The sequence below is a fragment of the Ziziphus jujuba genome, chromosome 5, assembly GCF_031755915.1.
Source record: "Ziziphus jujuba cultivar Dongzao chromosome 5, ASM3175591v1".
Taxonomy (NCBI): domain Eukaryota; kingdom Viridiplantae; phylum Streptophyta; class Magnoliopsida; order Rosales; family Rhamnaceae; genus Ziziphus; species Ziziphus jujuba.
This window is the reverse complement of record NC_083383.1, coordinates 21161815-21189258: the sequence shown is the minus strand read 5'-3', so window position 1 is coordinate 21189258 and position 27444 is coordinate 21161815. Positions and strand designations below refer to the sequence as shown.

Genomic DNA, 27444 nt, shown 5'->3' with positions numbered 1-27444 from the left:
TTTTTTGCACTTTTTATTCAATTTTCAATTGCCTTCTAAATTTTAGTATAGATATATCAATATACCAATTTGAAAAAAAAAATAATTGATTATTATTTTTTTTTGGTTTTTAATTGATTATTTTTCAAATTTTGATTGTTTATATAACTAAAAATGTCTTTCATAAAAATTGAAAACTAATAATATTTTTTCAAAAAATTTATCTAATTAACTTATTATATTATTAAATATTAATGTTGCCAAAATTGTACATACTAGACATCGACAAAATTTCACATATAATTGTTATATTGCTAAGAAGAAAAAATAAAACAAATTCAAGCATTTGTGCGAGGGAGAGGAAGAACAAAGGAAAAAAAAAAAAAGAAAAAAGAAATTGAAGGAGCTCGGAGAAAAAAATATATAGGTAAAGAAGGGAAAAAAAAATAATTTAGAGGAAAAAAAGATAAAATAAATAAAGAAATAATAAAAAAAAGATACGAAAAAAGAAATAAAAGAGAAGGAAAAAAAACCTAAAACTAAAAGCTGGCACAACAAAAAAATAAATAAAATTAAATGAAATTAAAAAAATAAAATAATGTATAAATGATTTATCTCATTTGTTTTTTTTTTTTCCAAAAAAAACAATTTAACTCGTTTTCTATTTTATTAACAAATAAAATTTTAATCCTCAAGCATTGTCAAGAAAAGAAAATGAAAAACAAAAAGTGAAAAAGATGAAAGCAAACACATCCTTAAAAAAGAGATTTTTCAATAATCATCTATTTAGTGATTTTTCAAATAGTTTTTTAAGAATAAATCATCAAAAACCGGCTGTATATTTTTTTTGTCAAATATTTTAAAAAATTATTATTTTTTTTTATATTTTTAAAAGTGATTTTCACTGTATTAAAATTATGGGTATATTACATTATATATTTTTAAATTTTTTTTATTATAATTAAATATTTTTATTTTTATATTTTTATAATTTTATGAAAATATTTAATTGCAGTGTAATATACTTTTAAAATCATTCATGCAATGTTTTATATTTACAAATGGTTAATTACCCAAAAAGAAAATTATGAATGGTTGCATTATATTATCAGTATACACGTTTTTTTTTTTCTTTTTTGTATTTGTATTATTATTATTATTATTATTATTATTATGATTTTTTTCTTTTTTTTTTTCCCCAAAAAAAAAGGGAAAAAAAGACATGGAACCTATTCAGCTCAAAGTATATAACCTAGACCAAAAGTTCTAAAACTACAATCTTTACAGGGTGCCCTACCCAAGTCCGCAAGAGCAATACGTATGTTTTATCGAGTACAACCCTTGGATTTTTTTGTTTTTTTTTGTTTTTAAAATCGAGTTCTTTGCAACGTTCTGTACCTGCCGTATTTCATGGAAACCTAGATAGATATCAACTGCTGCTAGCTCTTGCTTACTGGGGTTTCTTCTCTTTCTGTTTTGCTAGAGCCTCAAATATAACCCATCAGTAGTTGCTTGCCTCCACTGTTGAATTTTATATGATGTCGGCTTCCAGGTATTGTTGTTATACGCATTTAGTTTCATTTCATAATTTATATATACGAGCTCTACTTTGATGTAAAAAGTTTAAATATATGCATTTTATTTTCTGGGTATTTAATTTGTTTTGTCCAGTGAGTTAAATCTGTTATCAGCTCTCGGTTCTTTACCAGACATATAATTTTCTTTTTCTTTTTTCTTTTTTTTTTAACATGGTTAGCATTTTCTTTATGGATATATATAATGTACTTTTTTTAGTTTCAATAAATAGAAGCTAAATTTGGTGCTTAAATTGGATTCACTTGTTATGTTTCTGCAATTTTTCTTTTTGTATAGTAATTGATGATAACTGAATCAAAAGGCAAGTAAGCGTGGTATTTGAGCTTGCAAATTTATGTTGATTAGCTTTTGCAAGTCTGACATGTAATTTTAATGCTTCTTGTTTTAGAGAAATGCCTCAGATGGTTGGTTTGTTAAAAGAGATGAAGGATGGGTTAGATTCAGTGCGGACAAAAGTGCAGGCATTAACTGCGAAGGTAAAGAACAATTTTTAGTCTTGCTTTTAGTATATACCTGTTAAAGCAAAAAATAATAATAATAATAAAAATAATTGGGTGATTTGGCATTTGGTGAAACTGTTTTCTAAGCAATATTGGCGATGTATAGCAAACTTAGTAATTGACACTCTGATGCAAACACAACTTAAATAGCTTGATCTTGTGAATCCAGAACTTTTGTAAATATTATCATCTACTTCACTTCCACTTGATTGTTGTTTAGGTTTTTTATACCACTGCTTTCGTACACTTTTCTTTATTGTCTTCCGATTTGCGATCATGGTGCCATTCTTAACTGGCTAGTTGTGCTGGCTGCTTCTGCTTTTTCACAACTATTGCCACCATAGTTGGTTTATATGAATGTTACTGTGCTCAACATATTGTTTTGTCATTTTCTCTGCATTGTAGGCACAGAATCAACTGAGTCGCTCTTTATTTGCATACTATGTTTTTCCTGTCGGTGTATAGGAAGTAGCCTAGCCATGCACATATTAAGTGAACAAAACCGAAACTAAGTACTCTCCCTCATTTGTAGGGTTTAATCTAGCAGGGCAAGAATCCGCATTACATGTGCAAAATAATAAATTGTCATAAGTAGGGACAGTTGGATACAAATAATCAAGCGCTAATACATTATTAGCTTATCATGAATCTTAAAAACTTCAACTATTGGGAAGTATGTCTTAACTCTTGATGTCAAGTTAACACAAGATACACCAATACAATTAATAACTTATCGCTTTGTTTTCTTTTAAATTATTTTCTGTCAATTAATACATTTTTCTTTTCCTGCCTTACATTTATTTTATTGTTTTTATTGTCTTTAACTTTCTTGCCATTATTAATCCCTTCATTCCTCTAATCCATTTACTAGGTTAAAGCAAATCAATTACCAACAGCAGAAGGGCTAAGCTATCTTGAAGCCAAACATTTACTGCTTCTAAACTATTGCCAGTCACTTGTATATTACTTGCTTCGCAAAGCTAAAGGGTATTCAATTGAGGGACATCCTGTTGTTCGAAGCCTTGTAGAGACTAGATTGTTTTTGGAAAAGGTCTCAATTTCTGACCTTTTTTTTTCCTTGACCATTGAGTTACCAGTACATTGACTCTTCCACAATTCTCACATTTATGTTTCCAATAGATTCGACCAATTGATAAGAAGCTCCAATACCAAATTCAGAAGCTCACAAAGGTTACCATAGGTGGAACAGATAATGTGGGTCCAAGTGAAAAGGAATCGGATGTACCTCAGAAGACAGAGGATTTGTTGAAATATCGGCCAAACCCTGATATGCTTGTTAGCAAAACAGATATGACTTCTAAGGTAGTTTGCATTTCGCGTAGAGTATGGATTGTTTTCATTTTTCTGTTTCTGAACAGATTAATCCTTTTCTTTTAGATAATAAATCTTAATATATTATTCACTACTTGCTAGTACAACGATTTAAGTGAGTTCTGTTTATAAATTGTGTCTTTATTGTAGGATGGTGTATATAAACCCCCCAAATTTGCTCCTACATCAATGGAGGAAGATAAGATCTCAAAGCAGGACAGAAATGCAATAAGAAAGGAGAAAAATGCTCTACGACAAGCAAGGCAGAGTGCTTATGTGAGAGAAATGTTGAATGACTTTGAGGGTAGACCTGAAGAGGTTAGTTTTTATGATTTATAAATTTTGTACTAGGCATGAATCAGTTGATTTATGGTTATAGTGTAATTATTTGCTGTTCATGTCAATATACAGATTCAAGAAACCGTTGGAGCAGAAAGTGTTGAACTGTCCAGATATATGGCAAAGATGGAGGAACAAGCTCGGCGTGAAGAGGAGCTTTTTATGCGTGCTCCAGTTACAAAGATGGACAAAAAGAGAGAGAAGCACTTAAAGAAGTCGAGAAATGGGTGTGCACAAATTGAAATCCAAATCCATTCTATAGGTTTCATCTTCTTATTAACTTGGCTTGTAAATGATTGCTGACTGTTCTTAATTTCTCTATATTAGGTTGCTTGCTTTGACAGACAGTTTCTATGACGAAATTAAACATTTACCGCTGGAAGATGATGAAACTGGTGATCAGAAGGCAGATTTTAGCAATGGTCGTGGTGGCATGGGAGGAAAACATAAGAAGCAGAAGGTAAACTATATAGAATCTATAGGTTTATTATTCATTCTATATGAACTAATTCCACCTGCTAAATCATTCTTTGCTTGAAATTATGTAACACTACATCCTATCATTTTCTGATCACATTAGGCATTAGCATTAACACTGGTGATTGTTGATTCTTCAATGACCTTAGTTTTTATGAAGTGGATGGATCTAGTAAAAACATAAGTTCATAGTTTTGACCTTTTGTTAATATTATATAATATAAACTACGCTAAAAGGGGTTTTGATATATATATATATATATATACACAATTGTTCTAAAGTGGGTGAGTTCACCGGCCTTAGGACTGCCATAGATATATATATATATATATATATCATTTTGCTAGAGTAGGCGTGCTTGTTCACCTGTCCACAGGGGGAGAGGCCCTCTCCACACGTGGAGAAGCATGATACATGCACTATAAGGTGAGCATACGTGCTCCAGTGATTTATCATTAGTAAACTATGAAAGTGGTACTTTTAGGCATTATGATTATGTTGTTGAAATAATTTTTGCAACAGTGATTTATCATTAGTAAAAAACTGACTAGTTTGGGAAATTTGTACATAGATTGTGTCATAAAGAACTTATCAAGAGTGAAAAATGTGAACTAGCTGTATGGGAATCCGTAGGCTGGCTTGAACATTTTACAGTGTTTTTGTCTGATATATTCAGATGGCTGTTATTCTTCTTGTGTTTATTTGGTATTTACATGCTTTTCTTTTTTATTCAATTGTAATTGTATTTTTTTCTTTCTTAATTCCTTTTGTCATATTTTTAAGTACTTTTTGCATATTATTTGATGACAAGCGGCTGACAATCTTAGTTCATCTGCAGAGGAAGCATTGAAGGAAGAACTTCTGTGATTGACTCAAAGAGCAAGATTTTCACAGCATTTCTATATCCCGAGATCTAATAGCTGTTTTCCAATAAATATAATTTTGACATAATGTTTTGAGGGGCACTGTTTCTGAACTTGAATGAAGAACTGTTAACTGTTCCTTTTGACTCGTGTTAGTGGAACAAGAGGAATATAAAAATTTTGAAGCTTCACTTATTAATTATTAAAGCAGTGTAACAAGTGCTCGTTAAATTAAAATAATTCTAGTCATACCTTTCGGGTTTTTTTTTTTTTTTTTGGGGGGGTTAATGAACCCCTTCTAGTGTTGACCGTATGTATTTTTAGGCAATCTTGCTGAGGAAACCATAGCAAACCTGTGCCTGATTATATTCACCAATTTAGCATGCAACTAATAGTTTATAATATAAATTGTCATTTAAAAAAAATAAATAAACAGAAAAATAAAACTCGTTGGGAAACAAAAAATTATATAATTAAAGGAAATTGAATGAATACATGAATTATAAACTGTTTTATACATTTATCATATATATTATTTCAAAAAAGTTGAAATTTAATCTTATTTTGCGTTATAGCCTTTTTTTTTTTTTTTGTCAATATTACCATTTTAAAACCTACTTTAACCAATTTTCAAAACTATCAAAATGTTTTCCCCAAAAAAATTAAAAAATAAATTATTAGAATGTAAATTAGATTCACCATCCGTATCTTTTAAGGGATATTGGTTTCAGTGCATTTTAAATTATATATAATTTGACATTTTACATTTTAATTTTTTTCTGAAATTTTACACCTTAAACTTTACTTTTCTTTGCATTGTTGCATCTTTTTCCCCCCTTGTTTATATTGAAAACTCCTTCTTTTTCCTTTTTTTTCTAAACTTTTTAACTAATTTGTCACATGGTTAGTACAAAAAACCAAAAAAGGAGGGTATAAGGTGTAATTTTATTTAGTTTAAAATGTAAAATATAAAAATTTTCAAATAAAAAACTAATAAAAAATCAATAAACTTTTTTCATCAAAGAGAATTATTATTTTTTTAATAAATTAAAAAGTTTTATACGAATGTAAATGTTATTTTTTTAAAAATAAAAAATATAAATGTAAATATTATAGATATTTCCAAAAAAAATGATGACATAAAAAAAAAATCAACTATTTATAAAATCTAAAAGAAAACTTTGAACGATTATTTTGGTAAAGTATGCTATTATATTTATTACATGTATTTTTATTATATTTATTATTTAAGAAAAATACTTTGAACATTTTCTAATATTTATTTTTTTGTAAAAAATTTACTTTTCCAAAAAAATTTATTTTTATTTTTGTTTTTGAAAAATTACATTTTTAAAGTTTCATTTAGGTTATGCTTTTTTTTTTCCCCCCCATACAATCTTCTTTAAAAATAATAGTATTATTTAATAATTTATTTTGTATTTTAATGAGTTTTTTTATTTAAAAATTTTTGCATTTAGCACTCTCGAATTCTACAAAATTGCAGTTTGCACACTCACTTTTGGTCCCATGTGGGGAATCATGCAACAAATTCTGTTAAAAAGTTAAAAGAGAAAAATGAGGCTGCAACGATGCTTAAGAAAAAAAAAAAAAAAATGAAGTTCAATGTGCATAATGCCAGGAAAATATATATATATATATATATAATGTAAAATGTAAAATCGTGTATAATTTAAATTGCACTTGTGCCAATATCCCATCGTTCAATGCATGATTACATTCATATTCCCACATCAAACTGAAATAAAAAGATACGCCGTACAATAAAAGGGAAACACCAAAAAAAAAAAAAAAAAGAAGAAGAAGAAAGAGAGAGAAGGGAGAATAAGATTTAACTAAGATAATAAAAAAATAATAAAAAAAGAAAAAGAAAAAGAAAAAACAGATGTTTCCAGTGAAAACAGTTTTAGCCGATTGGCACATGCAAATGCAACCTCAGAAATTTGTTGTTAGTGAATACAGCAACAATTCCAGGTTGAGTTGAGACTCCACATATTCTGTAGTGTCAAATTCAGTGTGAACGTGGCATCGTGATTGGTAAATGGTAAATTACAATGATAAAGAAAAATGGAAATTCTTCGGCTGGTCCACGAGGTCTAACAAGGCAATCCTGAAAATAAAATGGTATCATTTGGGAAAATCATTAACTGATATGCACTCAACCAGGATTCTAAGAATATGACATACGGGGGCTTAAAGCTCTGTATGAAAGCATCGTTTAGCTTTGCTTGGTAGGCTGAGGAATGGTGTACAGGATAAGACCCAACACAAGAACCATATTGCCGAAGAGGAAAAAGGGACTCAAAGTAGTACCATCTGGTAGATATGGTAATGGAAGGGAAAGAACATAAATCGAAATCGGCACTGCATAAGAAACAGCAGCAAATGTTAGCAAAATAAGAAAAGCTTGTACCAATATTGCAGATCCTTATTATGTTTGTATGGATACATGACTAACCATGCACATTAGTACTCAAAATATGTATAATTTGTTTGAGAGAGAGAGAGAGAGACAGAGAATAACCTGACAACATCACAGCAAGAGAAGTAACAACTGCAGAAGACACTTTTACCAAATGGAGCAAGGATATGTTGAAAATAAGATTGATAATTACATAAAGGAATGGAAGCAACGGAGCCCCGTTACAATCTGAAACGAGCACGTGAAAATCGGTAAGTAAAACTGAAGATGGACAAGCTTTGACATCCATTTGAAATGCATGGCCAATTGTGAAAATTTTATTTTATTTATAAAATAAAAAAAAAAAAGAAGAAGAAGAAGAAGAAAAAAGAATGGCTTATCATCTTCTGCTAAGCAGGCAATTAAAATAAAAGATTTCTGCTTGCAGCAAGTAAAATCAGGGTACAAAAACTTTTCAGTAGTTTCAAATAACAAGATTCTAATTAAACATACCAGGTTAATTAATTCCTTCTAAACAGGCCACGAAAATAATATACCACCAATAATAAATTTCAGTAAAAAAAAAAAAAAAAAAAAAAAAGCTACAGCAAAATAATCAATAATTCTAATTCATGATACTGCATTATAAATTGGTTGAGGCAATAATCAATAATTCTAATTCATGATACTGCATTATAAGTTGGTTTACCTCAACGCTTAAACATCACTTGCATGATTTCAACTCATTAAAATTCATGATGATATGGCATGAAAATTAGAGCAATTTTCATTATGTCGACCTGGTTCCTTGCTGGTTATAGGGATTTTTACCCGAGGCAAGTGAATCATTTCAGACAAATAGGTAAACAGAACAAAGGAAACAAGTAAATAATTTCTCTATATAAAAAGGATGGTGAACAATCAAATATGCCTCACGGTTATAAGATAATCTTATAGACAGGTTCTGAATAAATATTAGCAAAAGCCAATGAAGAAGATAGATATATATCGCTTTCAAGCAACCATCATATTATATTAGAGTTCTTCGGCATGCATTTCATATAGAACTCAGAAATCAAATTACTTTGCTAACAAGATAAAACATTATCAACCAAAAAATCTACAAAAGCAAGAGAATTTGCCTGATGAATTGGTTCCAATGTTTAGAAAGCAACCAGCACCACTCTTTAGATAAGAAGGAAGTTGGGCAAATGGAATTCCTTTCATGCTTGACAACAAAGGTAGAAAAAGAAGGACAAAAAGGGCCTGCAATTCAAAGGAAAAAAAATATTCCAATTCAACGTGGAGAGATTTTTCCAATTGGTGTTCAAGTCCATGAACATTGAATGGGTATATATTGAATAACAAAAGTACCAAACATTAAAGTAGTTTCTGAAGCTAAGTTTTGTTATGTCAGGCTCACCAGACAACAGTAATTATCAATTTATCACAGACAATATACATAAAAGAAAGCTTGATGGCTATAGCCAAGTGACTAAGTCATTGACACAAAAAACAGCTTTTGTGAATAAGGTGTTTCAAAGTTTCCAATGAATACAAAGAACCTGTCCAACCCAATCCATCTGGATGAAGTGGCTCCGTGTTTGTTAAGGTACTTAAATATAGTCATGAAAGAAATGTGGTAACCGGACACTCTTACACAGACACACACATATACATACCTTTACCCCATACCCTATATTTGCAATTAGACTATCCTACACCCCTCACACTATCCAATATCCATCTTTCCCTTCTCAATCATTACACATCCATCTCAAATTCTCTCTATCTCTCCTTTAATCTGATATCCATCTCTATGTCATGTCTTTCATTTCATCTTCTTTCTCCATTTTCTCTTCTATACTATATAAGTAACAGTTACCAATAGTTTATTTGATAGTTATGGAGGGCCTTTAAATTCATCATAGAGCTAAATTCATCATCGAGCCTAATTTTTTATCAAATAAAACATATTTGTTGTTTTTGCTTCGTATGCAGTTGGACTCACTTCTTAGCTTAAGCTTTTAAGATTGATGGTAACTTTTAATCATATCATAACATTACCAAATTGTTGAAATGATCTTGTGTTACAATCCTGGTATGGATTAATCTTAAAATGTTAAATTAAGACCATGTGGCAATTAGAAAGAACTACCAATTGCAACCCTAATCACAGGATAAGTTAAGTCCAATATTTGACTACACAAACAGGTCTGGTTATGCAGCTAACGACCACAAAAAAATACTTCATAGACATTTGGACACACATGATACACACACACACACACACATATATATATATATATGTTTGTGTGTGCCTGCAATTCAGCATCTGTTTCTATGCTTACAAGACACACAAAGACACACAAGCAGACAACAACACTCATCTAAAACTAGGACTGCCTGTTGTAACATTTGAAATCTTGTGACTCCATTACCAGAATAAATCACTAGTCATATACTAATAAAAATAAAAAAATTCTATAGCCATGTAATCTGCTTGCACACCCATGAGACAGCACAAAATTCATTCTGGCAAATACGATAGTCTAAAAAAATGGACCACAGAAATGCATGAAAATTAACATTTAAAAAAAAAAAAAATCATATCAAACCATGTGGGTATTACCTGAAAGCCAGATCCAAAAGAATTGACAACAAATATATCAAGTGACTTGCCCTGGGTGTACAGAGATTCACAAGCTTAACAAAGCCCAACTGCATAAGGAATATCATCTGTTTACTTAAACCAATAAAGAATAAACTTTTATACCTCAAGGCGAGCTCCAGCATCAATAAATACATATTCCTGTTCATGCAGATAAAATCAAGTTTAGTTACATTTGCTTACAAAGGGTACTAGTAGCTTAGATAATTTATTTCAATTTATTGTTGCTTTGACCTTGATAATCGATGCACCAGCCTGAAAAGCATTTGAAGCTATCATTAATGCTGGCCAGACAAACTCAACTCCAGATAGCATCTTACTGGAATTTGACCCACTGCAATTTGGAACATCAATAGCTATATCAGCAACCTACTTCACTGCAAGTGGCATGACAACTAGAAAAGTACTAAGTGGTCGGCCTGTACTAATTTATGCATTGACACGTGCTTGTTAATTATATCTACTTTAGTTTTCATTTGTGAGAATTTAGAGTTTTCTTATTTAATTTTAATCATGTTTAGTTAGAATTCTTTCTTAATTCTAAGTTTTTCATATTTTATATACACACCATGCCTTTATTTTTATAGAGATTCAGTTTTTGGCTAGTAACTGAGATTACAAAATACCAAAAGACCCTGTTTTTATCTCTTCCAGTTCTCTTTTTGTGTCTTTTCACCTATTTATTTCTCATACTGTATTGCTTAGATATTCAAGACAACTGTTTAATGGAGCTATAATGATAATAAAACTTCAATGTGAATACCCAGTCCATCACAATTAACCTACTAGTTTCCACCTTGCTTCTCTATAATTAGAGACCATCAAATAGCTTCCACAAAGGTATACAGTAATTTATTTAGTAAAATTTTAATGTCTTAATTGTAAGGATTTTCCACCAATTGAAGCATTTTAGTAGCCAATTAAGAACAAGCCATGCAGATAGTAAGAAAACCTTATTAAAACATTACTTTGCATTTGAAATGGGAATATACAAGGCATGATTTTATAAGTTGTGCACCTTAACTAAAGTCAAGCACTTTCAATAATAATATTTCAATGCCAAAATCACATTTATCTAAAAGAGGGGAAAATACGAAGGAATTGATGTCAAACAGCTACCTAATAAATTTTCTTACATGTAACAAAAAGGTACATCTTCCAGAGTTGTTTTATGTGAAGTGTTTGATCCAATATTCTGGTAGGTTTTATCCAATGATTCTAATCTTTGATTTATATATTTTCAATCATATCATATGCTTACGCACATCAATCATAAACTGATATTACTCCATTTTATGTTAGCCGTGCTCAAAATAGCATGGTGCCTTCAAAAGACCAATTTCCTAAAGTCTTTGATGGTAAGCAATGGAACCAACAAAACTGGCATGTAAGAGATACAGTGCATTTCCTGAAATTGCCCAGGAACAGATTAAGATTTAAGACACCTTGTGACAGCTACCGTTACACCTGTGGCTACAAGTAAACAGCCAGCTATTTGACTAAAGGAATATTTCCTTCCCAAAAGAAATGTTGAAAAAATCAGCTGCCATACCAAAAATGTCTGCAAAAACAAAGACAACAGAAGCTTATTTTGAGGAGATAATAACTGTAAGATGAATGTATTCTAGACTATGACAATGCATCCATTTGATCTTCATGTACTCTTTGTCATTGATACATTATTTCCACAAACTCCTTTATCTAGAAAACATGTTTCTTGTTTAAGCAGTTGAAATATCTATTTACTATGTTTTTTTTGATACCTAGTATCAAAAAAATTTATTATTTCGAGGCGAAAGCCTATAAAAAAAATCATGGTCGGGAAGGTTATAGTAGCAAAAGCCATTGGAATTTTGTTTTATACATTGGAAGAATCCGTTTTGTTATTAATAGACTAGGAAAGGGGAAGAAAATAACTGAAAGAAAAGAAATCAATTAGTTATTCATCAAAGTTTCATTTATTCAATGACCAGAATTAAACGGGGATATATAGCTCGAAGACGTAGAACAAAAATTCGTTTATTTGCCTCAAGCTTTCGAGGGGCTCATTCAAGACTTACTCGGACTATTACTCAACAGAAAATAAGAGCTTTGGTTTCAGCTCATCGGGATAGAGATAGGCAAAAGAGAGATTTTCGGCGTTTGTGGATCACTCGGATAAATGCAGTAAGTCGAGACAATAATGTATACTATAGTTATAGTAGACTATCCATTTTTCGAATTTTTAAAAATAAAAAACTATTTATGAGTAGACCCTCACCCTTTAGATACAGTAAAACACGAATGTTACAGATTTTGTACATGCTCCTTAAAAACATAGGAACATGAAGTGTTACGGATTTAGTAACCATGCTCTTTAAATAAGTCATTTTACGATCTTATGATTGTCAAGGTCAGATTTTTTATCACATTGAATAATAACTTATTTAATTCAGGGTTAAAATAAGAAGTTCCACTCTGCTACTACGCTTTACAATTTAATTTAATTAATGACAAAGGGAAAGAAGAAAAGGTTTGTCATGCTTTTACATAAATAAAGATAATTTAGCTAACACGCACTATTCAAGGAAGAGTAACATGTAATGATCCTCCACAAAGCTTCAAGGCTCAATTTTATTTGAGGAAAAAGGAAATAACCTCGTACTGGCATATAGCATGTCCTAATGCTTAAAATCAGCAAAAATCCATGCAAGAGTTGCCAATTCAAAGACATCTAGATCCTAGAATCCTATTCAAAAGCACACATGTCCAAGTTATTAAGCATAACAATACATTGCTGGTAAGGAATATTTTGTAGGTTTGAAATGCTAGTGGAGTCCATTCCTTATAAGCTTACACTTTTAAGACCAGTGCTAACTTAACATGATAAGATAGCCTAGTTTACTGACTAGTCTTGTTTGAATCTTGTTAATCCTTATTCACCATGCATGATAAGGCTCAAATTTTGTTCCATTACACAATAAAGCTACATGTGCAGGTTTGTTGGCTTCATATATAAAGTAGGGTCAGCTTCCCACAAGGTTGAGTTTAAGTTTTGGTGTTTGACAGTGACTTAACAAGATAAACAATTCTGCCTTTTCTCAGAGAAATATATTTTGCTCTCGATAGTCCATAGGGGAAAGATGGTTATCAATTCTATGTTTGCTGCAAACCTGAGAATTCCATCAACTCCACTTTCAAATAACAAAGATAAAAATCTCCTTTTACGACACTCAAAAGCCCAATATCATGATATATATAATATAGAAATTCTATCATCAGGATATTCTAATGGTAGATGGACTGTGTGTATATATATATATATATATAATTAAGTTCATATCTTCACTAATTTTGTTTAATTAATATATGAAAACAAAAATCAAACTACTATTAAAAAAAGGTACATATTTTCGCCACATAAAGGATATTAGAAAGTACCTGATTCAATAAAGGAATAGCCGGTCCAGGTAGCATGGCTGTCAAGGATGCATAAGATTTAGCATGAATAAACAACAAAATCACGTTGCAAATATTCTGCCTTATTATCTCTTCAAACAAACATGCTGACGTAGTTATGCAGTTTCTTCTAAATTAGTCCCAAACAAAAATCAAAGTTCCTCTACAGCAATCCAACGTTATTGAATACTAACTAGTATGTGGTAAGTACCATTGTCTCAATCAAAACAACAGAATAAAAACACAGAACAGAAGCTAAAAAATATTCCATTTACACAAAAACAAGCCAGCCATTTAAAATTCAGAAATTCACAAAGAAATTTAACCCCTACTTAAGTCTTTTCATCGCCGATGCTTTGAATACTCGATTGCATACTTCCTTTCTAAGTGTGTATACATACATGTATATATATATATATATATATATATAAAGACCCCGAAATGGTACCTCCAGCGGACATCCCAGTAGCCAGTCCAAGAGCTTCCAAGACACCAATAACCACAAACCGAGATTTGGGTTGCGCTAGCATTTCATCAGTAACTATCCCGGCATGGTATCGCATACCCAATATCGAAAAGTATATAACCACGTACCTGCATTAGACACATAACCCATTTATTACATACATCTCCAAAGCATTTAAATCACATTCTTAGTCCAACAAGAGAGAGAGAGAGAGAGAAGGGGTTATAATTGCCCACCCAAAAGTTGTGAATTGGGCCAAAAAGAAAGGGTAATTTTTCATGGGAACAAGAGCAAGCTTATAGAGCACGCGATTAGTGGTGGCGAATGCAACGGTCAAGACGGAGCCAAAGACGATATGTTTGGTGGTAGAGGAGGCTGTGGGTGGGTTTGTGCTCGAAATGTGAGCTCTGATATCACGACGCCTCGGTGAGATTTTGGTTTGGGTGCGGAGGTTTCTGGGGTTTGGCTTGGGAACCAGTGGTGGGTTTGAGATAAGGTGGACATTTGAGGGTCGAGGTTCGCGAGGGAAAGGCATTAAAAGTGTGGGAGAGAGAAATGGGTTGCTCCACTTCGACGATCGTTTGAGTGGAAAGTCGTCGAGGAGTTGCAGCATGGGAAGAGATGTAGACAACGACATACAGATGGAAATTTTGTGACGGTTTGACAAACAAGAGAAAAAAATGAAATTTATAATATATTTGGGGTAATTATGACCGTTAGTCTCTAAGCCATGTGGTATTTTATTTTTACTTTAGTCTATATATATATATATATATATTTTAATGAGAATTTTAATTTGGTCTCTAATTTTTTTTCTTTTTTGTTTATTTTGATTTTAAAATGGGATGAAAAATGTAAAATTAATCTTCATTTGATCTTCTATCTAGTTTAGTAATGGAATTGCCACTTCTATGTCAAGGTTAAAATTCATATATCAAAATGAGAATTTTGTGTATAATATAAATTATACATAACAAATTTTTTTAAAAATGGATAATTTTGCAAACTGCTATTGTAGTATAACTTTTGCAAAGTTACATTATTATTTGGTATATTGGTTATCATGCATCCCAAATTTTATTGAAATTGACACATTTTATTCTAAATTATTTTTTCTCGCAATCTACACCTCAAACTTATATTTTATATACATCGTTAGTTCTTCTGTTAAAAATGCATAACAGAATTATCATGTATCACACATGTGCTTGTCAAGTAAGGTTAAATCAGGTAATTTCACTAGCCTTATCACGTGTTTTTTGTGTGTGTGATCAATGATCACAAAATTGGTCTCCTTAAATTGGTGTTTTGAGTGCCAAAAAGAACTAAGCTTGATGTTAGAGATTCACAGACTTGTAACAACCCATATCAAAATATCCTTATTTACTAAGTTTGACCACATTTAACAAAGTAGACTGTATGTAGGTCCTAAATTGATTTTTTTTTATAGTTAATATTTTGGTTTGACTGATGTACCATTATAAAGAACTCGTCGATATGAGTTTATAGACTGGTGGCATGCCAAATTCTAAGTTTTGGATAAAAAGTTATGGTTCTGTAAAGTTTCAAATATCAGTTTTATATCAGTATGCAAACCAATCCAAAGTTTTTATCTGTTAGTGAATGTTGAGAAGCATGTCCAATAGGAAACAAGTTTGAGAATACCCATTTTGTCCTTCAAACTCAAGAAATACCCAATCCCAAGTTTTTGTCTGTTAGTGAACTCGTTTACCGTCCAACCGAGTCATCACCGTTTTTGCCCATTTTGGCCATCGACATCTTACACATGCCACAACAAAGGGAAGCCCACACGATGGTGAGCTCGGCAATGAAATTTTACAGTGAACGGCCAACCGACCCACCCATATCGGGGTGGCGAAAGCTACGGCGATTGGCTAGGTGGGTCAGCTGTTTTAGGCCTACCCATACACCTCTTTCCCCATTTTTGGACCTCTGAACTAATTTATGTGCTTCTTTTATCCAGATTCTTCACCGTTTGAGAGATAAATCAACGGAGAGTTTAGCCGAGATTTCCATCAAGTTTTTGGGCCACCGCAGACATCGTTGAACCAAGGTGAGCACACCATTATGTTTCTTATCTCTTGGGCTTTCCATTGATATGAAGTTTGTGAATTTTGAACGTCGTTTGATAAATTTTTCATTTTGGGGTCAATTAGTTAAATACCGAATAAATTGGGACGGTGTTTGGATAAAATTGGTTAAATTGGACAAAATTGAAGTTGGATTAGTGAAATTAGATATTATTATGACCCATTAGGAGGTTCAATTTTAAAAGATTAGCCTTCAGGTGAAAAGCCTCAATTTTGGGTACCGGATCCTAAGGGTATGCAGTATAATTGAATTGTTCGATATCCAATTTATGTAAATTTATAGTGGTATAAATCATTTTAAAACATTTGGTTCATACAAGTGTCTTTGGTTTAGTTATTGGAGTCTGAAAATTATTTTATTATAATACAGGCAATCAAGTTGAGTTTGGAGGTGATCCTGCAAGGGAGCAGGAATAAGCATCTGTTGTACAGTGAGTGGTTATATTTTTAAAATGTTTTGGGTATGTAGTATAATATATATGCTTTGGTCATTTTACATATATATCATTTGATTTAAATGATTACTTTATGCATATATGTGTTATTAATTTATGTGAATTTTGATAAGATTTTAAATGGTTTCTAACTCTGATGAGTTCATATGAACTTGTGGATTATGTTGTTTAAATATCTTGGTATTGAAAATAAGGTTTTAAATCATTTTGGAAAATAATTGACTTGACGAAGCAGATTGAAAATTATATGATTTTAAGTATGTTCAAGTATTTTACAATTTTATATACTTAAAATTGGTTTATCGTGACATATATTTTACCGTGGTATTTCTGATTTTAGCACGAAATGATGATTTGAAATTTTTAAATAACGGTTGAGTTTGAATATTAAATTATGATTTATGATACAAAATTGTTTAGAAAAATATGATCTCAGAAGATTGTTTTACGGATACTGTATTGTTTATTTTTAAATGATGTATCATATAGTATCAATGTTTCGAATCAGTGTTATATTATAGTGCCTGGGTTTGCCACGGTGCCATGAGGTTGGGTTCACCCAGATGGTTTATTATTACCACGGACCGTGAGGATGGATACATCCCAACGGTTTACTATTTCCATGGTACTATTCATACACTAAAGGTCATGAAGTGGGTGTATCCCACGGTTTATGTTTGATATATCGTATGGTATATTGTATATGTTCTGAGTATATTGATGGTTTTCCAATATTATGATTATTACTGCACTTTCATAATTATTTTGTGAAATTGTGCTTATAATATTTTATGCTCAATATTTATATATTGATTAAAACATTTTATAATGTTATAATGATCATTCACTTTATACCTTCTAAGCATCAATTTTATGATATCGAATTGAAGTACAAGGTTGGGTTTTATGAAAGGAATTTTAAATAGGAAACTTTCAAACAAGTGGCACGAGAGGTCTTGAAAGAAAATTTTATGGAAATAAAATATTATTTTCTATTATACTATGCCACTTATTGAGATTTCTTTATCTCACATTTTATTTGTTTTAAATTCGTTCCCATAGGTTCAGGCAGTTAGTGGTAGTCTACCTCATACACCGGTTGTCGCTTTGTTCTTTCCACAGCAGCAGCATAATCTATTTTTCTTTATTTATCCTTGTCTGTTTGGACTTATTTATTATTTATTTGTTCTTTTAAACTTTTCAAATACTCTTAGAATGCTCTGATCTAAATATTAGACACAATAAAATCGATATATATATAGTTATGACCTGTAGTACGATAGACTGGTTATAGACCACAGTTGTGGACTTTTATGCTATTGTGGTTTTATATATTGAGATATTATTAATAATGCTTGTGTTCATTTGTTCACGTTTTAAGTGAGATTCCATTGGATATCCTCTAAAGATTGTCCAGTGGGACTTCATTAGGCGGGACCATCCAGGAGATCCCGGAAGGGTTCTCGAGATGGGTCCTGTCAGATTGATCTTGATTTTATTGAGTAGAAATTTTGCAAAGCTTGATTAGAGTTTGGTGAAGAAAATTTGCATAACGTGAACAAAATTTGGAGAGGAGTTTTGCATGAACAAAAATTGGAGGAGCTAAGCTAAGCGAAATTTAAAGATGAAGAAAGTAGAAGATGAGATCCCAAATATCGTAAATGGCTCTGAAATTTTTTGCACCTTTGTTTGGGTTGTAGGTTCTATACATTGAAACTTTCTTACATAGTTTGCATATTGAACATGACAAGAGGTTGGTGTTGCTTGTGGATCCCATATTCCATCTTGTATAAAAAGTTTGTTTCCCACTGCACACACACATTATATATTAAATTGATTTTTTGTTGGATTTGTGGGTGAGGTGTGGTCCTAAATATGGGTTTCCCTGGGTTTGATTTGATCAGAGGTTTGTGTTATTTTAAAAAGTTTGTGTTTGTACATGTGTAAATTGAATATAAAAAAACAAAATGTGTTAACTTCATTATGGTTGTTGTATGTATATTACATCTGAATTAATTATTAAAATACTTTAAATTTCAATTAAATAACGTAATATGCCAAATAAAAAGCTATCTATGTAACTGGTAGAGAAATTAAAAGCTAATTTTTTACAATTATGTTTTCTTATATAATATCTATGTCACTATTATATACTATGTCTTTTTGCTTATTGTTTATTTGTGTTGTAAAATACTATTGCAACTGTTGGGTCAGGGTACTTTACCCTAAAAGCTCACCATGGTGGTGGACTTCTTTAAAAGGATGGGTAAGACAGTATACTTAAAAGAGAGTGTCAATTTTATTGACAACTGCCATGCTGACACTATATGTTATTTTAGCTTTCATAAATTTGCAAAACTATTAGGAGCAAAGATCAATATTTTTATTTCTATCAGATTCCTTAGAAAAGCCTAAATGATGGTTTGGTAAGTGATATGAACCGAGGACGACCTGCTCCTAAACCCGTTTTATATTAGCCCGGATCTAATTATGTTCAAGTTCTAATGGTCACCTCAATCCTTAACCAACCTGTGATTATAAACCTTGGTATATGATGAAAACGCCATAATAGGTAATGAATGTCCTATTGATAAGTCAAACTAAAACACTCATTCACTAATGGTGTTTTAGGTGTTCAAAGAGAACAAAAAAAATTCACTCTCACAATTAATTTTCTGTATAAAATTCAAGCTTCCTTCTCAATGATAAAATAATCCTTTAAATAGGCTACAAAGTCACAAATAAAATATTAAAAATCTAAGGTGAAAAATCCGGCCAATATTAGGAAAAATAATCATGGTAGCCGAATCTCACTACTTTCCTAGAAGTCTAATTTCTAATTAATTAATTCCTTTATTTTGGAGATAGGAATTAATTAATTTACAAAAATATCAACTTTCCTAAACAATGAAAATAAAATAACATATTAACTTTCCTAAATCAATTTGCTCAACCAATAAATAAATAAAAACAAGAAGAAAAGAAAGTCAATCGTAAATTAGGTAACGAGTTGACTTTGACATCTAGGCTGAATTATGTCTTCAACCAAGCTAACTTATGACCAAACTTGTCTTCCATCCAAGTTAGCTTGTGTCTGAACTATATAGTGTCAACTGGCCGAGATAGCTGATGTTGTCCAAAAATCAGATGTCCGAGATAGTTGGACAAGAGTAAAATGTCCAAAATAGTTGAACAAGAGTTAGATGTCTGGATTGATGTTGTCCGAGACATGGATGGATTGATGTTGTCCGAGGTAAATGTTCTCCGAGGTGTGGATGTCCTTCAAGATATCCGAGGTATGGATGACCTCCAAGATATGGATTTCCTCTGAGGTATGATATCCTCCGAGATATGGATGTGTGGGCATGGATGGAATCACATCAGTAAGGATACTAGAATATCAGGATATGGTAGACATGTCAAGTATTGTGCCTAATAATAGAGTTATGGAAACATATTTCATTTAGCAAGTACCTTTGGGGTTGTTGACCAATGAACCTCACAATGATCATCAAGAACTAGCCACCCAACAGCTTGAACCCTAAACTGATCCACACCAATCCTAAGAATCAAGTTTAGATACCCCGCCCCAACTACAAAATGATATTCTTGATTTTAACCTATATGTTAAAGGAGGTGACGAGAGTGATAAAAGTAATGTTGGTGGTAATAAGCCCCAACCACAAAATAATCTTCCTGATTTTGACATGAATGTTAGTGGAAGTGAAGAGAGTAATCATGTTAGGGGAGGTGAAGACATTGATCATAATAATATTGGTAACAATGAGCCTTAACCACAAAATAATCTTTCTAATAATGGTATGTATGTTAGTGGAGGTGAAAAGAGTGAGCATGTTAGGGGAGATGAAGAGAGTGGTCAGGGTAATGTTGGTGGCAATGAGCCCCAACCACAAAATAATCTTCCTAATTTTGACATACATATTAGTGGAGTTAAAAAGAGTGATCATGATAATGTTGACGGCAATGAGGATAGGGGTTGTAGTGGTTGTAATTTCAATGATAATGATCACGATGAAGATAATGATGACTCAAAATTTTAACAATCTGATTATAAGTTGTCAGATGATGAGATTATGTTTAAAGATCCTGTGGATAGTAATGTTGAGTTCTCAAGTGTTCAACCCCCTAAAAATCTCACTACTTCTACTGATGAAGTCCACGTTGAGTTTGATCATGATTATGATGATGATGTATTAAGGAGTGGGTCATTTAGTGATGAAGGAAACAATAATAGGTATTTTCCATTTTCCTAAGTTTAATGTGCAGGCAGATATGAGAGATCCTAAATTTAAGGTTGGCATGTTGCCTAGTTGTGTAAATGACTTTAGAAAAGTAGTGAGGGAGTATGCAATCATTTAACAAAGACCAATTAAGTTTAAGAAGAATTGTATTGACAAAGTTAAAGCTATATGTGCCAACTTTAAATGTGAGTGGTTGCAATAAGAAGCACAAGGAGCACGATGAGCACAAAGAGCAGAGTAGAGGCAGTATGACAGTTTATGAAGATGCTAGTATATGGTTATTTGTTTTTGTGACTATTTAGGATGTTTTATTACGGCAGGATTGTTTATGTGCTATTTAGGATAGTTTATGTGCATGATCACATGGATTGGGCATAACACTATTATATACATGTATTTTGGGATTATAAAATTTATCATGTATTTAAACACTTGAACATATATTTTGGAATGTATTTATAAATATATTGCTTTTATGATATTATCTTGTATTACTTTTTGCATATATAGCTTTTGATCTTTTGGTCAGACTTAATTTTTTACAAGGTGGACAAACCCTAAAAATATAGTTATAGATAAAGGGCTTGTAGGTTGAAATAAATACAAGATATCAACAAGAAGCTGGTAATTATATATATATATATATATTTGATATCAATTTGGTACAAGGATACTAACATATGCTATCGTCTTGATCAATTCCAATACACATGACATAACATAGTACCACTAATCAACTATCCCTTATTTTGTATTCTCTATTTCTCATCATTATATACATAACCAACAATACGCATACAACAAATCCAACACAAACTATTTTTTTTAGTTTATAATTATCTTCCTCTAACTTTGTAGTATCTCTTAGTAGTTTAGGTATCACCTTTATTAAATACTAACACATTGGTGAATCATACAATTTAAAGAATCTACATCCTTTTCTTATATTTTTCTGCAAACATAACAGAAAAAAATTAACAAATAGTTACTAGATAATATAATTAAGGAATAAAATGTGCTGCTACATAATGATCTCAAAATTTTAATTGAGACACCTCCAAACTTTATTTTCAGCTAAAATCTAAAATTGACATTTGAATTCAAGAATGTAAAAGATCTAATATTTTTAAAATTAAGTTCAATCCTCTTTCCTGGGTGAATGTTAGTTCATGAGATTCTTTCCACAGCTTGCATTCCACAATGGCAAATAATTTGCTCCACCAATTCTTTATTACTGTTCTTTAATTTTTTCCTCATTCATGTATTGTAACTTGAGTTGCAATATCTCCACGAGGTACTTTCTTATGCAACTTGAGCTGCAATGAAGAAATTCTTCGTCAATTTTTTTGAGCCCTACTATTGCTTTCTCACATTTGCTCCCCCTCTTTTATAATTTCACTCTCCCTTTTGTATCTCTAAATTGAGGCTATAATTCCTGAATGTCCTCAAATGGAGCCTTAGTTTATAAATTGAGAGATGTGAAATTACCTAATTTAACCTTCTTTGATAAGCATGTGCATGGCACGTAATCATTCCTTTATTTATTTTTAACAGAAGAACTAAAAATGCAAGTAAAATGAAAGTCTAAGGTCTAGAAAAATAGTTTAGGGTGCATGCTTGCCAATTTCCCTTTTTATTTTTATTCTTAAAAAACTTTCCTTCTAATTTGATTTTTTTTTTTTTTTGGGTGTTGTATACTTCACTTTCTTTACAATGGCTTCATTTATTTAAAAATAAAATATAAAATGGGATTCAAACTGATAAATGGGAAAGCATAACAGTTAAAATTAAAAGAAAAAGAATTGTCATCGATAGACTTACAATAAAATTACTTGATAATATTTAAAATATAATGTATTCCTAAAATAAATTTTAGAGCTACAATTTTTACTTTTTATTTAATTGAAAATATATAGAGATAAATTTCATTTAAAACCTTTCAACTTTGTTTAAATATATTTAGACTCTAAGCTTTTTGAAAAATTATCATGTACCTCTTTTTAATTTTTTATATTATCAAAATAGATTCATCTATTAGTTTGTCCAACTAATTTTAACACTAAAAGTTAAAATGATTATTATTATTTTTTTTATGTAATTCAATCATAAAACACTAACTTTTAATTTCCATTTGGTTTTAAACCATTAAAATTAATATATAAAAACCCAAAAAAAAAATGGATAGATAAGATTGTATTAATATAAATAAAAAATTACAGGGAGATTAATGATAATTTTTTTCAAAAAAATGGATTTAAATACAGTTATTACAAAACCGAAAAATTTAAATGAAATTTGCTTAAATATATATTATAATACTTTAAGATATTTTGTTGGTCCACATTAGTTTTCATACAATTTATATTTTATAATGAAAAGACGGAATTATTGCAAATCATGAAAATTTGTAAGGAATTTTATTAAAAAAATTTAAATAAAAAGGCAAGTGTGCCCAATTTTCAAACTAGAAGGGAAGTTTATGTAATTATTTTTAAAAATTTTAAAAATTATATAAAAAATCTATAAAAACATTGTATATATATTGTTAATATAATTTACTAAAACACGTGTTGTTTATTTATTTACTTAAAATCATAAATATTAACATATTAAAGTTTATTTGTTATTTATTTAATTTAAATATTTACAACCATTTAATAATTAAAGTAACTAATACATTTAAAAAAAGAATATTCATTTTTTTGATGGATTATCTTTTGGGGGAACAAAAAGAGTTTGTAACTATATTTCAGATATTGATATTTTTCGTTAGAAAAAACTCTTCTAACAACCATGTTTATTGGCTTTTAATTTTACGAGTTACAAGATTTTCAATTTTTTGAGTGAATTTGTAACTTATGTATTAATTTGGCTTTTGATTGGCTATTTTAAGTTTTTAAAGCTGGGGTTTTATTGTTTGTTTTAATAGGCTTTTGTAACTTCCTATACCTAGAACCTATATATTTGTCCTTATGTTTTAAAACAAAAAAGAAAAATAAATAAATAAATAAAAATAGAAGAAAATATTCTAGGCATCCTAGAAGTTATAGTATGTGATAAGGTAAAGGGACTATATTAAGTTCAATAGCCATAGGTTTTTGAAAGTGCATATTTTCTAAACTATAGTAGATTCATTATATTGTGAAAGATAATTGTTGCAGAAACACTTGCACCTTGTACTGTGAATTTGATGGTACAGGAGCATTGAATTAAGCTTTGTGGAGTTCTTCTAATATATACCATGTTTTTATTTTATATATATTTGTTTGCAATTTTTGTTTTATTATTGCATTATATTTGTAATATTAGGTAAATAAGTAATATTACTATTTGTTCAAATATTTATACAAATTGTTATATTATATTATTTTTGTCGTGAGCATTTTACAAACTTAAGACAATTTTTCTATACAAAATTTCAATAGATGGAATTATTATTATTTTCTATATTAGAGTTACCAGAAAGTTTGATTGTTTTGCTCATTGTATGATTTGTGTTTGTGCTTGTGATTTAATTTTCGATTTATGATTTTTTATATTCTAGAATTTTTATTGATAAGGACTGCCTTCGGGTTCTTTATCAAACATCTAAAGTGGTCCTGTCTAGGAAAATCTCACCGAATCACTACCAAAAAATCCAATGAAATTTTTCCACAAAATGGATATAACCCAACAGTATAAGTAGAATGTCAATAATACTTGTAAGTTGTTTTCATAAATTAACAATATCAACTTAAGGATTCTAAATCCAAAGAAAGAAATATAAAATAAAAAGTTACACATATTAGGTCAATTTACCAAAGCAGTCTAAAGAAATGCAACAATTTAAGACTAAATAAAAGACAATTTAAATGATAAATTCATCAGAAATATGCGAAAAGGAAAATACATCAACAATAGAAGAACAGTGGCAATAAAAGTATGAGATGATAAATATACTAGAAAGATGATGAAGATGCAAATGTAATGTATGTAGCTTGTTAGTTAAGACCTTAGGGCACAACATATAAAAATAGTCATTTAGAATTCAAACATTTTTCACTAAGATTTCACTTTCACTCTTTAGAAAAGTTTCCATTTTTAAAACTATTTCACAAAACCAAATTTATACCCTAAAATAATATCATAGAAAGAGCATTTCATGATTAAAAAATTTAAAATATCATTAACCAACTAGAACATCAATTTAATGTTGGACAATAAATAATATAATAATAATTTAGAAATAGTAGTCAAACATAATAAAACCACTAAAATAAGATATCGGAGAGGCAATACAATGTTCCATATGTATACCTGGCACTACCAGATGGTGCTCGATGTTTTGAAACACCACCGAACAGTAAAGAGATACATAAAAACCGGTATCATGATTGAGGAATACATAACTCATTATCATTTCGAGAGAATGACATACAACTTATCATCATGTCTCGTATCATGACAATTTGTCATCCTATGGTCACAAAGGAGTGGCACACAATTTATCATCTTTCCAAGAAAATGGCATACAACTTATTATCATTCTCTCATATCACGACTATACATAGGATGACTAAGCCTCACATGGTTAATAACATAACTAGAACCACTGGTACTATATGGTACATCCTTGAAAAACAATAGTACATTATTTATAATCCTTTCAAAATCATATTTTCTATTTTTCCCAACCAAATAGAGTACCATAAACAGAAATTTGATTTTCAAACCCTACCATTTATTTAAATACTCCAAATATTCAAAATCATCATTTCATATCAAAATATAAATACCAACAAGAAATATATATTATCATAAACCATTTTTAAGCATTTTAAAATACAAATACTTAAACATGATTAAAAATATACAATTTCAAATCCATTTTCTCAAAATCAATTATTTTCCAAAATAGCTAAAACATCAATTCAAATACTTGGATATTTAAATACCAAATTTTTCAAGTTTGCTATAAAGTAATTTGAATTTAAAATGATTTAAAATCTTATTAAAAGTTACATGAAATGATAACACATATATATAAAACATATATTTATACATGATACTATAAGTATTTAAATCAAACCATTTATATAAAATATTCAAACCATATATATATATATATATATTTGTACTAATATACCAAAAAATCATTTCAAAATATAAACTCACTGATACGACTGATATCCAATTCTACTTTTTAATGGGATCACCTCTAAGCTTAATATGGGTACCTATAATATAATAAAATATTTTTCAGATTCCAAAAATCAATTCCAATATATTGGTGCAAACCGATACTCCAAAATAGTTTCTATAACTCCAAAATTTGTAAAATTAGAGATTAAATAGTCCAATTATACTATGAGCCCTTCTTGATATCCAAAAATGGGGTTTTTTACTCGGAGGCCAACTTATTGAAGTTAAACCTTCTATCGGATCCCACCAACACCTAAATGCACAAATCCAACTTAATTTTGTCCAAATTGTGCAATTGTATCTAAATACAGTCCAATTTTTATTTGGTACTTAACTAATTTATCTAAAAATGTACAAATAACCAAATGACGTCTAAAATTTACAAACTTTATATCAATGGAAAGCTTGGAGAATGGGTAATAAGAATATAAATGTCCAAAATTTACAAAATTTATTTCAATGGAAAGCTTGTGGAATGGGTAATAAGAATATAAGTTTACATTGGTCCAAAAACATCGATAGTGGCTGGAAATACGTTGAAAAATTAAGCCAAACTTGATATTGATAGATCTCTTAAATCATGAAGAATTTCAAAAAACGAAGGACATATTTGAGCTCAAAAGTACAACTATGGTGGGTAAAGGATATGGGTTGGCCTAGAATGATCGGAAAATGCCAAAATCTCTGACAACCTATAAGACCACAACCCCAACTTTATCAGATTAATCCATATGTTTGGCCAAAGATTTTGAGGCTGAGGTCATTAGATGATGGGCAACACCCCTTTCCAGTTCATGGTACTCAATGATGACCGAAAAAGAAAAAAATCGGTGTGACCTGGTTGGTGGTGATGATGGGTCAAATCGACCATGCCCTCAGGTTTCAGATTTGGTAAAGGGTTTTAGAATTTTTTGAATATTTTTTAATTTATTTCATGTGGGCATGGTTCTCGAGGTATATATAGACCTGAGCCCACCAAAAGACAAAATCGCAAAGCTGGTTAGGACGTAAATAAAATACTTATATTTAAAATTTTCTAGAACCATAACTTTTTAATCGTAATTCGAAATTAGGTGTGTTATCAGTCTACGAACTCATATCGATGAAGTTTATGCTATGATGTCAAACCAAAATTATTGATCATACAAAAAGTCAAATTAGGAACTCATAGACAGTCTACTTGGTCAAAAATTCAAAATCTAGGTGTTTATTTAGGATGATTTGTTACATTTATGTTTATAGTCGTTAAAGTCCTTTTGGTCAAAATTTTTTGTTTTTTGATACCTTGTTAATTTAAAATTATTTGGGAGACAAATGTGTACTAGGATTTGTGCATGTTCATATAATGTTTTGT

The 27444-nt window shown here is 30.3% G+C and overlaps 2 protein-coding genes across 6 annotated transcripts; one reads left to right on the top strand and one right to left on the bottom strand.

Annotated features, from left to right (window-relative positions):
• The first annotated feature begins 1207 nt into the window (after positions 1 to 1207).
• Positions 1208 to 27444, top strand: LOC107421333 (uncharacterized). Of its 4 annotated transcripts, none has more exons than XM_048476551.2 (9): positions 1208 to 1297; positions 1463 to 1531; positions 1964 to 2051; positions 2947 to 3126; positions 3216 to 3398; positions 3558 to 3725; positions 3819 to 3973; positions 4074 to 4206; positions 4506 to 4553. In XM_048476551.2, the coding sequence occupies exons 2-9, from the start codon at positions 1515 to 1517 to the stop codon at positions 4536 to 4538; spliced, it is 957 nt and encodes a 318-aa protein (XP_048332508.1). In that variant the 5' UTR covers positions 1208 to 1297; positions 1463 to 1514; the 3' UTR covers positions 4539 to 4553. The 4 variants fall into 4 exon arrangements, 3 of the variants coding, with proteins under 3 accessions (XP_048332508.1, XP_048332507.1, XP_048332509.1); XR_009639093.1 differs by lacking the exon at positions 4506 to 4553 and adding exons at positions 5063 to 5176; positions 27434 to 27444 and having other exon boundaries at positions 1252 to 1531; XM_048476550.2 differs by having other exon boundaries at positions 1251 to 1531.
• On the bottom strand, positions 6926 to 14758 carry LOC107421325 (protein CLT2, chloroplastic). Of its 2 annotated transcripts, XM_016030545.4 has the most exons (11): positions 14318 to 14758; positions 14064 to 14209; positions 13598 to 13635; positions 11623 to 11738; positions 10412 to 10511; positions 10283 to 10318; positions 10139 to 10189; positions 8649 to 8772; positions 7630 to 7755; positions 7293 to 7469; positions 6926 to 7215 (listed from the first exon to the last, which is right to left on the bottom strand). In XM_016030545.4, exons 1-10 carry the CDS (start codon positions 14716 to 14718, stop codon positions 7324 to 7326), a joined length of 1284 nt encoding a protein of 427 aa, XP_015886031.3. In that variant the 5' UTR covers positions 14719 to 14758; the 3' UTR covers positions 6926 to 7215; positions 7293 to 7323. The 2 variants fall into 2 exon arrangements, with proteins under 2 accessions (XP_015886031.3, XP_048331945.2); XM_048475988.2 differs by lacking the exon at positions 10139 to 10189.